The sequence below is a fragment of the Ochotona princeps genome, chromosome 4 (genome assembly GCF_030435755.1).
Source record: "Ochotona princeps isolate mOchPri1 chromosome 4, mOchPri1.hap1, whole genome shotgun sequence".
NCBI classification, from domain to species: domain Eukaryota; kingdom Metazoa; phylum Chordata; class Mammalia; order Lagomorpha; family Ochotonidae; genus Ochotona; species Ochotona princeps.
The window spans coordinates 9,098,277-9,109,856 of NC_080835.1; the positions used below are offsets into that span (position 1 = coordinate 9,098,277).

General features: G+C 50.9%; 1 protein-coding gene across 3 annotated transcripts; it reads right to left on the reverse strand.

Moving 5' to 3' along the window:
* Nucleotides 1-99: 99 nt before the first annotated feature.
* On the reverse strand, nucleotides 100-6,997 carry TMEM216 (transmembrane protein 216). Of its 3 annotated transcripts, none has more exons than XM_058662966.1 (5): nucleotides 6,845-6,963; nucleotides 6,269-6,370; nucleotides 5,314-5,406; nucleotides 818-1,019; nucleotides 100-246 (listed from the first exon to the last, which is right to left on the reverse strand). In XM_058662966.1, the coding sequence occupies exons 3-5, from the start codon at nucleotides 5,357-5,359 to the stop codon at nucleotides 231-233; spliced, it is 264 nt and encodes an 87-aa protein (XP_058518949.1). In that variant the 5' UTR covers nucleotides 5,360-5,406; nucleotides 6,269-6,370; nucleotides 6,845-6,963; the 3' UTR covers nucleotides 100-230. The 3 variants fall into 3 exon arrangements, with proteins under 3 accessions (XP_058518949.1, XP_058518948.1, XP_058518951.1); XM_058662965.1 differs by lacking the exon at nucleotides 6,845-6,963 and adding an exon at nucleotides 6,562-6,661; XM_058662968.1 differs by lacking the exon at nucleotides 100-246 and having other exon boundaries at nucleotides 932-1,069; nucleotides 6,859-6,997.
* Nucleotides 6,998-11,580: the final 4,583 nt, after the last annotated feature.

Sequence of the window (11,580 nt, forward strand, 5' to 3'; positions counted from 1 at the left end):
TGGGGCTGGCCTTACAGCCCCCTAGGCTGTCAAGCAGAAGGGTCAGGGCTGATGGTCCTGGTTCTGAAGATGTCGCGTTCTGGCCTTGGGCTGGGGTGGCTGCCCAGATCACGTGTGCCAAGGGAAATCTGTGCGATCTTCCCCAGGACAGTCAGTTCTCACTGGTGTGGCTACAGCACTGCAGTACACGCTTGCAGCCCCAACGGGCTGCTGGCTGACATCTGTCTACTTCAAATCCTGTCCATACTGATGGCAGAAAGAAAGAAAATGTTAGAAGAGTAGTGAGGGGCCGATGCCATGCTCAAAGGCTAATCTTCCCCTTGCAAGTACCAGCTTATATGGGCACTGATTCTAGTCCTGGGTGCTCCACTTCTAATCCAGCTCCCTGCTTATGGCTTAGGAAAGCAGCGGAGGATGGCCCAAAGCCTTGGGACCCTGCACCCGCGTGGGAGACCTGGAAGAGGCTCCTGGCTTCAGATCGGCTCAGCTCCGGCCGTTGCAGCCACTTGGGGAGTGAACCAGTGGATGGAAGATATCTCTGTCTCTCCTCTGTATATCTGACTTTCCAATAAAAATAAAATAAATCTTTAAAAAAAACGGTAAACAAAACAGCTTGCCTAAACTGTTCTGTATGCCAAGGAGTGAGAATCATCCTGAAGTGGGTAACTTTCCCACCTGCCCTAACTGGGAAAGGCAGTCCCCCAGACATCCCTCCATGCTTTTAAGTCCTTTAACTCCCTCAGGCTTCAGTCACAACCCTTCCCCGGAAGAGAACCCCAAGCCCTGGCAATGGGAGACGGCCCCTGGGCAGCAGTACCTGGAAAACGCGGCCAGGGTCAGCACCTCAAGCAGCAGCTCGGAGCCACAGAAGAAGAGCAAGATACTGTTCATGATGGCTTCCAGGCGGAGCACGTAAGTCTGCAGCAGCAGGTAGTAGGAGGCCATCATGGCAGACGGCAAGGTCAAGGCCACACTAATACCAAGGGGCATCTTTCGCTGGCAGAGGTTTCCTTTTGTACCTGTCAGACATAGCCCATGGAGTCACCTGCAGGTGGCCTGCTTGCCCTGGCTTTGGAGGAAAGGTGCGAGGAATGTGACACAGAACCAAAGCAGAGACTCTCCTGAGGGGGTGTAGATGGGGACCCCTGCAGCAGACACTGGGGAAGCTGTGTGATTATAGGCTGGGAGTCACTGACTCAAGTCTTGCTTCCAACCTAATGGCCACTGAAGGACAATGGGAACTTCAAGTGGGAAAAACAGTTTTTAGTTACAGAAATAATACATATAACCACTGAAAATATTATAAAATGTGCTCATGGATATCTATAAAATCATTGAAAATGTCTCCAAATAATAGATAAAACTTTAGAAATACAGAAAAACTTCTATGTCTCCGTTGTAAAATGACAAAATGATATATATTACCAGAGTTTATATGCATATTCATATTACCTTACAGCTTATTTTTAAAAGAGATTTATTTATTTTTATTGGAAAGGCAGATTTACACAGAGAAGGAGAGACAGAAAAATCCTCCATCCATTGGTTCACTCCCCAAATGGCTAAAGGAGCTGGAGCTAAGCTGATCAAAAGCCAGGAGTAAGGCACTTCTTCCAGGTCTCCCATGTGGATGTTGGAGCCCAAGGACTTCAGCCATCCTTCACTGCTTTCCCAAGTCATAAGCAGGAAGCCAGGTGGAGCAGCAGGGACTCCAACCAGCACCCATATGGGATGCCAGTGCTTGTAGGTGGAGAGTTAGCCAGTTGAGCCACTGTCCCAGCTCCTTTGTAACTTATAAAAAAATAAGTTACAAAGGAGCTGGCACAATGGCACAGCTAATTTAGACACAGCTGATTTACTTTTCAATGGTGTGTATGATTCCACCAAGCCAACTGCATCACTGAACTACTCTTGTGTTTCATAGCTTGTTTCTAATGCTTTGATGTTGTAAGATTGTTAACAAACATTCTCATACAGCAATTGGCATATCTGTGAAATTTTGCTTTTGTAATACAGTTTTAGAGGTTTAATTGTTAGGTCTAAGAATATAAACTTCAGGGGAGAGTGTTCGACCCAGCAGTTAAGTTGGCTCTCCGGACACCTTAGACTATCCGAGCAGCTGGTTCAAGTCCCGGCTCCTTTGCCCCAGATTCAGCTTGCTGCAAATGTGACTTGGGAGGCGGCAGATGACTCAAGTATGTGGACCCCTGCCACACACATGGCTCCTGGCTTTGTCCTGGCCCAGCTCTGGCTGCTACAAGCATTTGGAGGTGAACCAGCAGACAGAAAATTCTCTCTGCCTCTGTGTGTTTCTGCCTTTCATATAAAACGAAAATTAAAAAAAAAAAAAAAAGATAAGAATGTTTTAGATATATTTGTTTTCATTTGAAAGGCAGGTTTATAGAGCGAAAGGTCTTCCTTCTGCTGTATCCACGCCCCAAATGGTCGCGATGGCTGGAGGTGGGCTGGCCCAAATCCGTTAGTGTGGAGCTTCTTCCAGGTCTCCCATGTACGTGCATGGGTCCAAGCCCCTGGGCCATCTCACTGCCTTCCCAGGTGCACCAGTTAGGAACAGAATTGACAGTCAAAGACAAGTGTCCATATGGGATGCCAGCACCACAGGCGGAGGTTTAACCTCAAAAAAAGGTATGACTTTTACACAGTAATAAATAACAAGGCAGTATTAATTTATAGTCCCACAAAAATATGTAAAATACTCATTCCAGGGCAAGTTTTTGGCACAACCATCAAGTAGCTGCTTGGGACTCTGTATTCCATACTGGAGTTATTTAGGTCCTAGTCCCAGCTATTGTTGACAACTTGACAACAGTCAAGTTTCCTGGCCCGGCTTCCTTCTAAAGAAAGCACACCCTGGAGGCAGCAGGTGGCAGCTCAAGTTCTTTGGTCCCCAGGACCCACGAGGGATCTCGGAACTGAGTTCTAAGCTCCTGGCCTCTGCCTGCTCCAACCCTGGCTGTTGTAGGTGTTAGGCAACGAACCAACCAGCAGATGGGAGGATCTCTGTCTCTTAAATAAAAAGGAAAAGAAAAATTTCTTTTAAAATTTCCATCCCCACTGGATATTGTAAATCCTTTAATTGTAGCCAATTTGAAGAATAGAAAAGAGTTGCCTTGTTTCAGTTGGCTGTTTCCTTAGTTGAGTTTTGGCACCCTGTCAAGCTTTTAAATCCTCTATAATTATTCCAGTAAGGATTACCTATTAATGTTTCTTTCCCATTTTTAAAATTAGTTTGTTTTGGGGCCTGTGTTTGATGAAGCACATTAAGCCTCCGCCCACAGTGCTGGCATCCCATATGGGATTTGAGTCCTGGCTGCTCCCTGCTAATGTCCTGGAAAAGTAGCAGAAGACGGCTCAGGCATTTGGGTCCCTTTACCCACATGGGAGACCTGTGCAGATGAAAGAGCTCTCTGTCTTCCCCCTTCTCTCTGTAACTCTTTGAAAATAAGCCTGTTTGACATAGTCCCTGCAGGTAAGTGCAAGAAGCACAATAGGAAAAGGCCAGAACAGGCAATGGAAATTATCCCACTGGCATACACATGGCATGGGTTGGGGGCAGACCAGGCTGAACCCGTTCACATCACCCATTGGCGAATCCGAGCACCAGAACAGAGTGTGGGTTGAGCCAGGTTCAGTTGCAACACATACTAGTACACATTAAGGAATGCCAAGGTGAGATGAGCAGCACCAGATGTGGCTGCAGCGCCCTAACAGCACATGTGATAATCAGGGGGAGGAGGCAGAGCCGACAGGGGATTGTGGGCTCCCCTGCTGGACAACTACTTCCATTGGAAAGTGTGAGTCGGGATGGGGGCAGATCAGACTAGGCAGGGCTGTTACACCTGTGGGCCTCATGTGGGCTAGATAAGGGAAGGGCCACGGTGGGCTGACTGTTCTGACCGGTGCAAGCAAAAATTAGAGTGGGTGAGGGTTGGCTCGGCTTAGCTGCAGCATTAGCTGCCAGAGGCTGGCACTGGGAGCTAATTCTGTCAAGTCAAATACCAGAACCACCTGGAGAGTGCATAATCTGGGAGTGGGTGTGGCCTAGAACGGTAATAATGGGCACCTCCCTCGGGGTCACCATTCTCACTGGACAGCATGAAAACCAGGACAGGGGCAGGGGTGGCTAGACAGAAAGGCACCTGCCAGTAGGTGTATGGGCTGGATAGTAGGTTGGTTGGGTTGAACTAGGCTTCAATGCCCATTGACATGTGCGAGAGCTAAATGGGATGTGGGACAGACTGGACAAGCATGTGGTAAAGACTGGCAAGCATGGGAACCAGGGTAGGGGGCAGAACTGGTGGAGGTTATGGGGAGTCTGCCCCAACTAGGCTGCAGCTCCCCCTGGTTTGCGTGAGGACCGAGTATGAAATGGGTAGGATCAAGCTGGACTACAACACCTGTTGGTTCACGAGGAAGACAGGGCTGGAAACAGAACGGACCCAGAAATCGCAACGACCAGCATGTGCATAAGCTGATTGGTGTGACGGACGGTGTTGGACCCTGTACTGGCAAACCCAAGAATCAGGTCTGGGATCATCTCAGATGAAGTTTCTTTGGAGATTCCTCCAACTGACCTGCTGATCTTAGAACCCCAACCATGAAGAGACTGTCAGCCAGTGGACTCTGAATAGGTTTCATTGCGATTGGAACTGAGAGATTGGCAGCAACCCAGAACTGATGAACTATCAAAACTGAGCAGGACCCTCGGAGCGCACCTCCTGTTGGGGATCTGGGATGGGTGGGAGGCTGGGCGGGGCTTTTCCCTGTTTCTCCCCTGACCCCAGATACAGGGAAAAATGGTAATATTAGTGTGGAAACAATGGTATTACCCACTTTCACCCTGTAGCCCTTGACCCTTTGTACCCTAATCAAGTAAGTAAGATTATTAAAAAATAATAAAAAGAAAATAAGCCTGTTCTAGAGGGACATTTATTCAAAGCTGAGGGGACCTGAGCACTGTGTATGCTGCCCTGCACATGCAGTTACAGCCGGATCTTTCTCTCAAGTGAACCAGCAACAGCTGCCAGGCACTTCTGCAAAGATGAAGCAATTAGGGAGAAAACTGTGTAATAGCCCGTGCTACTGCCCACCTCCAGCCCTACAGGCAAAGACTGGCAAAGCTACCCGACAAATGGGAAGGAGCAGCTTGAAACTTCAGACAGGGAAGTAATGAGATCGGCCACCAGATCCAATCTTGGGTGGTGAGCTGAGCATAGTTCTTCCCGGTCATCAAGTTACAGATACCAGCTTGTCTCAGAGGGAAGAGAAACACAGTCTCTGGATGACACTCACCGAAAAACAGACGGATTATTTCAACTCCAAGGTAGAGGAAGAGCATCACCACATCCAGGATGAGATTGGCTGTCGGGTACGGCAGCAGGAGCCCTGCCGACAACGAAGTCAAGGTTGGCAAGCAACACGGAACAGTGCCCATGAGAACCGTCACAGCCCAGGGACTAGGAGGGCATCCTGAGACAAAGCCACAGAAATGTTGACTCGGGGCATGACTGTCTCCAGGAGGCAAGCTCTTTATTGTGGAGTTTTACAGTCCTAACTCCTGGGCCAGCACAGTGGCATAACACGCTAATAACCCTCTGCCTGCAACACCACAATCCCATATGGGTCCTGAGTCCCAGCTACTCCGCTTCTGATCCAGCTCCCTGCTTGTAGCCTGGGAAAGCAGCAACAAATGAACCAAGTCCTTGAGACCCTGAACACACATGGGAGACCCAGAAGAAGCTCCTGGCTTTGGATCAGCTCAGCTCCAGCTGTTTGGGCCATGGGGGGTGGGGTGGAAATGAAGGTCTTTTTATATATATATATATATATATATATATATATATATATATATATATATATATATATATATATCTGTAAACCTGCCCTTCAAATAAAAATACATCTATATTTCTAATTCCTAGCATCAGAAGTCCTTGGGGATTTCCCTCTCCAGAACGACTAGATGTACATAGGCCACTGAATAGCTTCTAGGGGTGACCAACAGGCTTCAAGCCCCCCAGTTCACCAGAGCCGTGATGGGAGAAGAACCCCATGGAGACGCCCCCATTTCCCAAGCCGTTCTGGGCGTAGGGCTTCCTTTGAGCCATTCTCCAAGAACCCCTCGGAAGAAACTTTTGCCTTGCAGGCAGGAAAAATGAAAAAACTTGCACTAGGCCCTTGGGAGGTGCTGGCTCTGGGATGTGAGGTTAGGATGCCGGGCCAGCAGAAGTCAGCCGCCAAGCCTTACCTTTATAGAGGAATATGAAGAGTTCCAGCAGGAAGTAAGTGGCATAATACCACCCGTTCAGAAAGAACAGGATCTCCAGTGGGGTGGAGGACAACCGTTTACCTGCCAAGAGAGCACCGGCAAGTGGCACGGGCAGAAGCGCGACCAAGCTGCCAGGGGTCTGGGTTTGAAGCAGGCAGCACAAGGATGCGATAGAGGGACGGGGCTGCTGGTCGCGAGGTGGCGGGGTGAGGGGTCAGCGTGTGGCGGCCGTTTCCTTCCAGCAATCATCGTCAAGCCAAAAGCTAACTCACAGGATGCCGCGCCTGGAAGGCACTGACCCCGTCGCTACGTGGACGGGAGCACAGGTGCGCAAGGGGTGCGCAGGCGAGTGGGCCTAGAAGACGCCCAGCCCGTAAGACCCCCCAACCTGGAGACCCTCCGGGCACCGGGAGGTGCGCGGGGCAACAAAACTCTTCTCCGACCACGTGAGGACCAACGGTCCTAACGCCTCAGAACGGAGGGTTAAGGCCGAACTCCGGGAGAGAAGCAGGCAACGGGCAGACGGAGGCTTAGACAGACCGGCGGCTCACACACCTCCGGAAGCTCACCTCGCGACGCCATCTCCAGTCCCCATGGAGACTGCGAGCGCCCCGAGAGCCGCTCCCGGGGCAGCAAGGCGCTGCCGGAAGCGGCGGACAGAGCGGCCGGGGCCGCTGGCCTCTCTTCCGGCTGGCAGTACTCTATGGTTGTGCGCGGAGCCCAGGTGATGGCGGGGCTGCGCGTGCGCGGGATGGGGGTCGGCGTGATGTCCACCAGCCTCCGGGACGGGGCGGCCCCGGGGGACAGGACGTCGGGACGAGGTCGCCCTGGCAGCTGTGTGGTTCCCAGACTGGGGATGAGAGCCCCTGTGGGCGACGGTCCGGTGCAGTGTGCTACAGTTGGGGAGTTGTGTGCCAGATAAAACCGTTAGGAGCCGGAAAACAGCCTTCATTCCAGGAGCACGCATAAATAACGTTCGAAGGTGAACGGCGAGCCGCCGATTGCAGCGGACGTGAGGGGGACAAAGAGCCTGCCCGGTTGGGAGAGCACAGTGGCGACTTGGCTTCCAGACCACTGTCAGATTGGGGCCCACAGGAAACGCGGCTGTTTCAAACCTTCTGGAAGGAAAGTGGGTGCCCCTGAGTGCTGAGCTGTGAGTTAGGCAGTAGTTGTCACTTCTCCTAGATTTTGAGGGAAGGGGCAGAAGCAATTCTTTGATCCCATAGCGTGTGTGTGTGTGTGTGTGTGTGTGTGCAAGGCCCTTCTGGCTCCAGGGTGGGACAGCCTGGGAACTAGCGGGTAAATACCCACTGATGACCCTCCTGCACCTGCACCCTGTCTCACTGTCAGAACTCCAGGGCAAACGGGAGGGCACTTCTGCGGGGTCCCCTTCGCAAAGCCCAGGGCAAACTTGGAAGGGCTCCAGATCCTACAACCCCTGTCTCCAAGGCTGGCGGACAGGAAACCCCAGGCAAGTTCCTACTCTGGACCTCGGAAGCAAGATGGGCTAGCGTTTGGTTTTGACTATAAGTGTTTTTAGGAAAAAACTACATAATGTGTATTTTTAAAAAAGGATTTATTTGTTTGAAACTCAAAGTCACAGAGGTAGAGGGAGAGATCTTCCATCTGCTGACTCACTCCCCAGATGGCACAGGCTGGGTCAGGGGAAACCAGGAGCTTCCTCTGAGTCTCCCACATGGATGGCAGGGGCCCAACCAATGGGGCCATCCTCTGCTGCTTTTCCCAGTCCGTTCGTCTCGGAGAGTTGGGTCAGAAGTGGAGCAGCAGGCATGGAGCGGTCCTCACCCTCCACCCGCTGGGATCAAATATGGGTGCCGGTTGTAATCCCGGCAGCTCCACTTCCCATCCAGCTTCCTGCTTGTAGCCCAGGAAAGCAGTCAAGGACGGTCCAAAGCCTTGGGACCCTGCACCGGTGTGGGAGACCTGGAAGAAGCTCCTGGCTCCTGGCTTTGGATCAGCTCAGCTCCAACCATTGTGGTTTCTTGGGGAGTGAATTAGTGGATGGAAGATCTTTCTGTCTTTCCTTCTCTCTGTAAATCTGACTTTCCAATAAAAATAAACAAATCTTTAAAAATAAAAAGAAGTAGCGCAGCCAGGTCTTGAACCGGCGCTCGCAGAAGATGCTAGCATTAGAAGCAGTAGCTTTCTCTAACACCATGTCAGCGGCCCCCTCCCCCACAGTGTGTATTGCTTTCATGCTCTAATGGAGGTTGACTTGTTAGAAATAGTGACCATGTGGCCCCCAGCCTTCAGTGCCATCTGGCCCTTTGAAAGCAAAACCTGACTGACCATGTCAGAGAATGCCATTCAACCGCACAGCTGCCACAAGGAAGCAGACCAGACTGCAGCACAGCCAAGAGCTAGAGTCTCCTCGAGGCAGCCTGGGTGTGGGAGTGATTTCAGCATGGCAGCTCCAGTCCTGTGGCACGCCATGGTTGAAGCACCCAAGGTAAAGGACTCAGCACCTTTTTTTTTTATTGCAAAGTCAGATGTATAGAGATGGGAGGGCAGACAGAAAGATCTTCCATCCAATGATTCACTCCCCAAGTGACCGCAACAGCCAGTGCTGCGCCAATCCAAAGTCAGGAGCTAGGAGTTTCCTCCAGGTCTCCCATGCAGGTGCAGGGTCCCAAGGCTTTGGGCCGTCCTCCACTGCTTTCCCAGGCTACAAGCAGGGAGTTGGATGGGAAGTGGGGCTGCCAAGATTAGAACCAGTGCCCATATGGTATCTTGGCACATTCAAGGTGAGGACTTTAGCTGCTGGGCACTGTGCTGGGCCCTTTTTTAGACCTCCCTTTCCTGGGGAGAGAGATACTGTGCTGTTGTCACCACTGGTCATGTTGATGACCCACAGAAGTGCTTGGATCCTCAGTGTCATGATGTTTCAGTCAGCAAGACCACGCAGGGACACTTGGGGCCCAGGCTGGTGCCTGGCCTTCACAGGATCCTTCAGAATATATATGTATTTGAGAGAGAGAGATCTGCGTGCTGGTTCACCCTTCCCCAGAGCCCATGCTGGTCAAGGCTGAGCCAAGCTGAAGCCAGGAGCCAGGATTCCCCCACTTGGGTTGAAGGGGCCCAGTGCTGTGAACCATCCTCTGCTACCTCCCATGGTATGCAATGGCAGGAAGCTGAAATTAGGCGGATCTGGGACTTGAACTCGGGCACTCGGAAATGGGATGCAGGCATGCCAGGCAGCATCTCAGCAGCTGCACCAAATGCCCGCCCCAGTTACAGACACGTACCACTTTAAAGAAAGCTTCTTGCTTTCCTAGCTTACCGCAAGCGTGATGATGTGTTTTCTTGAACGTTTTCTCTGCATCTATTGAGACAGTTTTGTGATCTGCTGTGATGAATTGTTTTTTCAAAGGTGTAACTGATCTTTCCATCCGGGGAGAAAATTCATTTTGTTACGATGTTGTGCATAAGAAAGCCATTGTGGAGGCTGGGGCTTCTGTCCTTGGAGAGAGCCCAGTTTGCAAGGTGGATGCCTGGCTGGTGCTGCAGAATTGGATTTTTGCAAGGGCTCACACCAGTCCAAAGTGGTGAGGCCCCTGTTGAGGCTGAGCACATTACACAACAGCCTATACCACTACAGCCTATACCACTACAGCCTATACCACTACAGCCTACACCACTACAGCCTATACCACTACAGCCTATACCACTACAGCCTATACCACTACAGCCTACACCACTACAGCCTATACCACTACAGCCTATACCACTACAGCCTATACCACTACAGCCTATACCACTACAGCCTACACCACTACAGCCTATACCACTACAGCCTACACCACTACAGCCTATACCACTACAGCCTATACCACTACAGCCTATACCACTACAGCCTATACCACTACAGCCTATACCACTACAGCCTATACCAGCACCAGTGCCAGCTGCTCTCCTTCTCTCTGGCTCCCTGATGATGCAACTGGGGAAAGCCCCTGCACCCACATGGGAGACCCCGATGGAGTCCCAGGCTCTTAGCTTCAGCCTGGCCCAGCCGTGGCCTTTATGGCCATTCGGGGAGTAAGCCAGTGGATGCAAGCTCTGTCTTCCCCTCTGATTCTGCCTTTCAAATAAACTTTCTTTTAAATTTAAATTTTATTTTACTTTATTTAATTTTTTAAAAATTTTTATTGAAAAGTCACATATGGGCCCGGCGGCGTGGCCTAGCAGCTAAAGTCCTCGCCTTGAACACCCCAGGATCCCATATGGACACGAGTTCTAATCCCGGCAGCTCCACTTCCCATCCAGCTCCCTGCTTGTGGCCTGGGAAAGCAGTTGAGGACGGCCCAAAGCTTTGGGACCCTGCACCCGCGTGGGAGACCCGGAAGAGGTTCCTGGTTCCCAGCATCGGATTGGCGCAGAACCGGCCATTGTGGTCACTTGGGGAGTGAATCATCAGATGGAGGATCTTCCTCTCTGTCTCTCCTCCTTTCTGTATATCTGACTTTGTAATAAAAATAAATAAATCTTTAAAACAAAAAAAGAAATTCAGATATGCCGAGAGGAGGAGAGACAGAGAGGAAGATCTTTCATGCATTGATTCACTCATCAAGCAGCCACAACAGCTGGAACTGAACTGAGCCGATCTGAAGCCAGGAGCCAGGAGCCTCTTCCGGGTCTCCCATGAGGATGCAGGGTCCCAAGGCTTTGGGCCATCCTCAACTGCTTTCCCAGGTCACAAACAGGGAGCTGGATGCGAAGTGGGGCTGCCAGGATATGAACTGTCACCTATATGGGATCCCAGAGCAAGCAAGATGAGGACTTTAAGCTTCTAGGCTATAGCACTTTTTTTTTTAAGTGGCTCATAGTGCCTAAACTGTACAAACAGTAGGATGTCTGTGGAATGCCTGTCTGAAAGTCTGAAATTTAGGCACATTGTGGACAGAGGGTATCTCTGGTTCCTAGTGGAAACCTTGGACATGGAATCTCCAGGTAGCTGCCCCGGCAGAAGACATTCCATCTGCATTGGTAGAATGTGGTGCCGGTGGAACAAAGCACGTTGTGTGTGACTCTACCGGGAGACGGCCGGAAGCTTACTCCTGGCTTCCGCTGGACTGCACCCCGTATGCATTTTCCCTTTTCTGTGTATTCTGTCACTGTGCTAAATTGTCACTGTGAGGATACGTGGATACCAAGTCCTGCAAGTCTTCCTGGCAGGTCCGCAGACCTGGGTGTGATCTTGGGGCCCTTGCATAGATCTTTTTACCTATCACTAGAGTTGATTTGCTGATACTTAGTATGTACATAGGAGA

Excerpts from the sequence above, each read along its gene's own strand:
- TMEM216 (XM_058662966.1), bottom strand. The coding sequence starts at position 5,359 with ATGCTCTTCCTCTACCTTGGAGTTGAAATAATCCGTCTGTTTTTCG. Across the intron at positions 1,020-5,313 it reads AATAATCCGTCTGTTTTTCG|GTACAAAAGGAAACCTCTGC; the intron begins GTGAGTGTCATC and ends TATGTCTGACAG.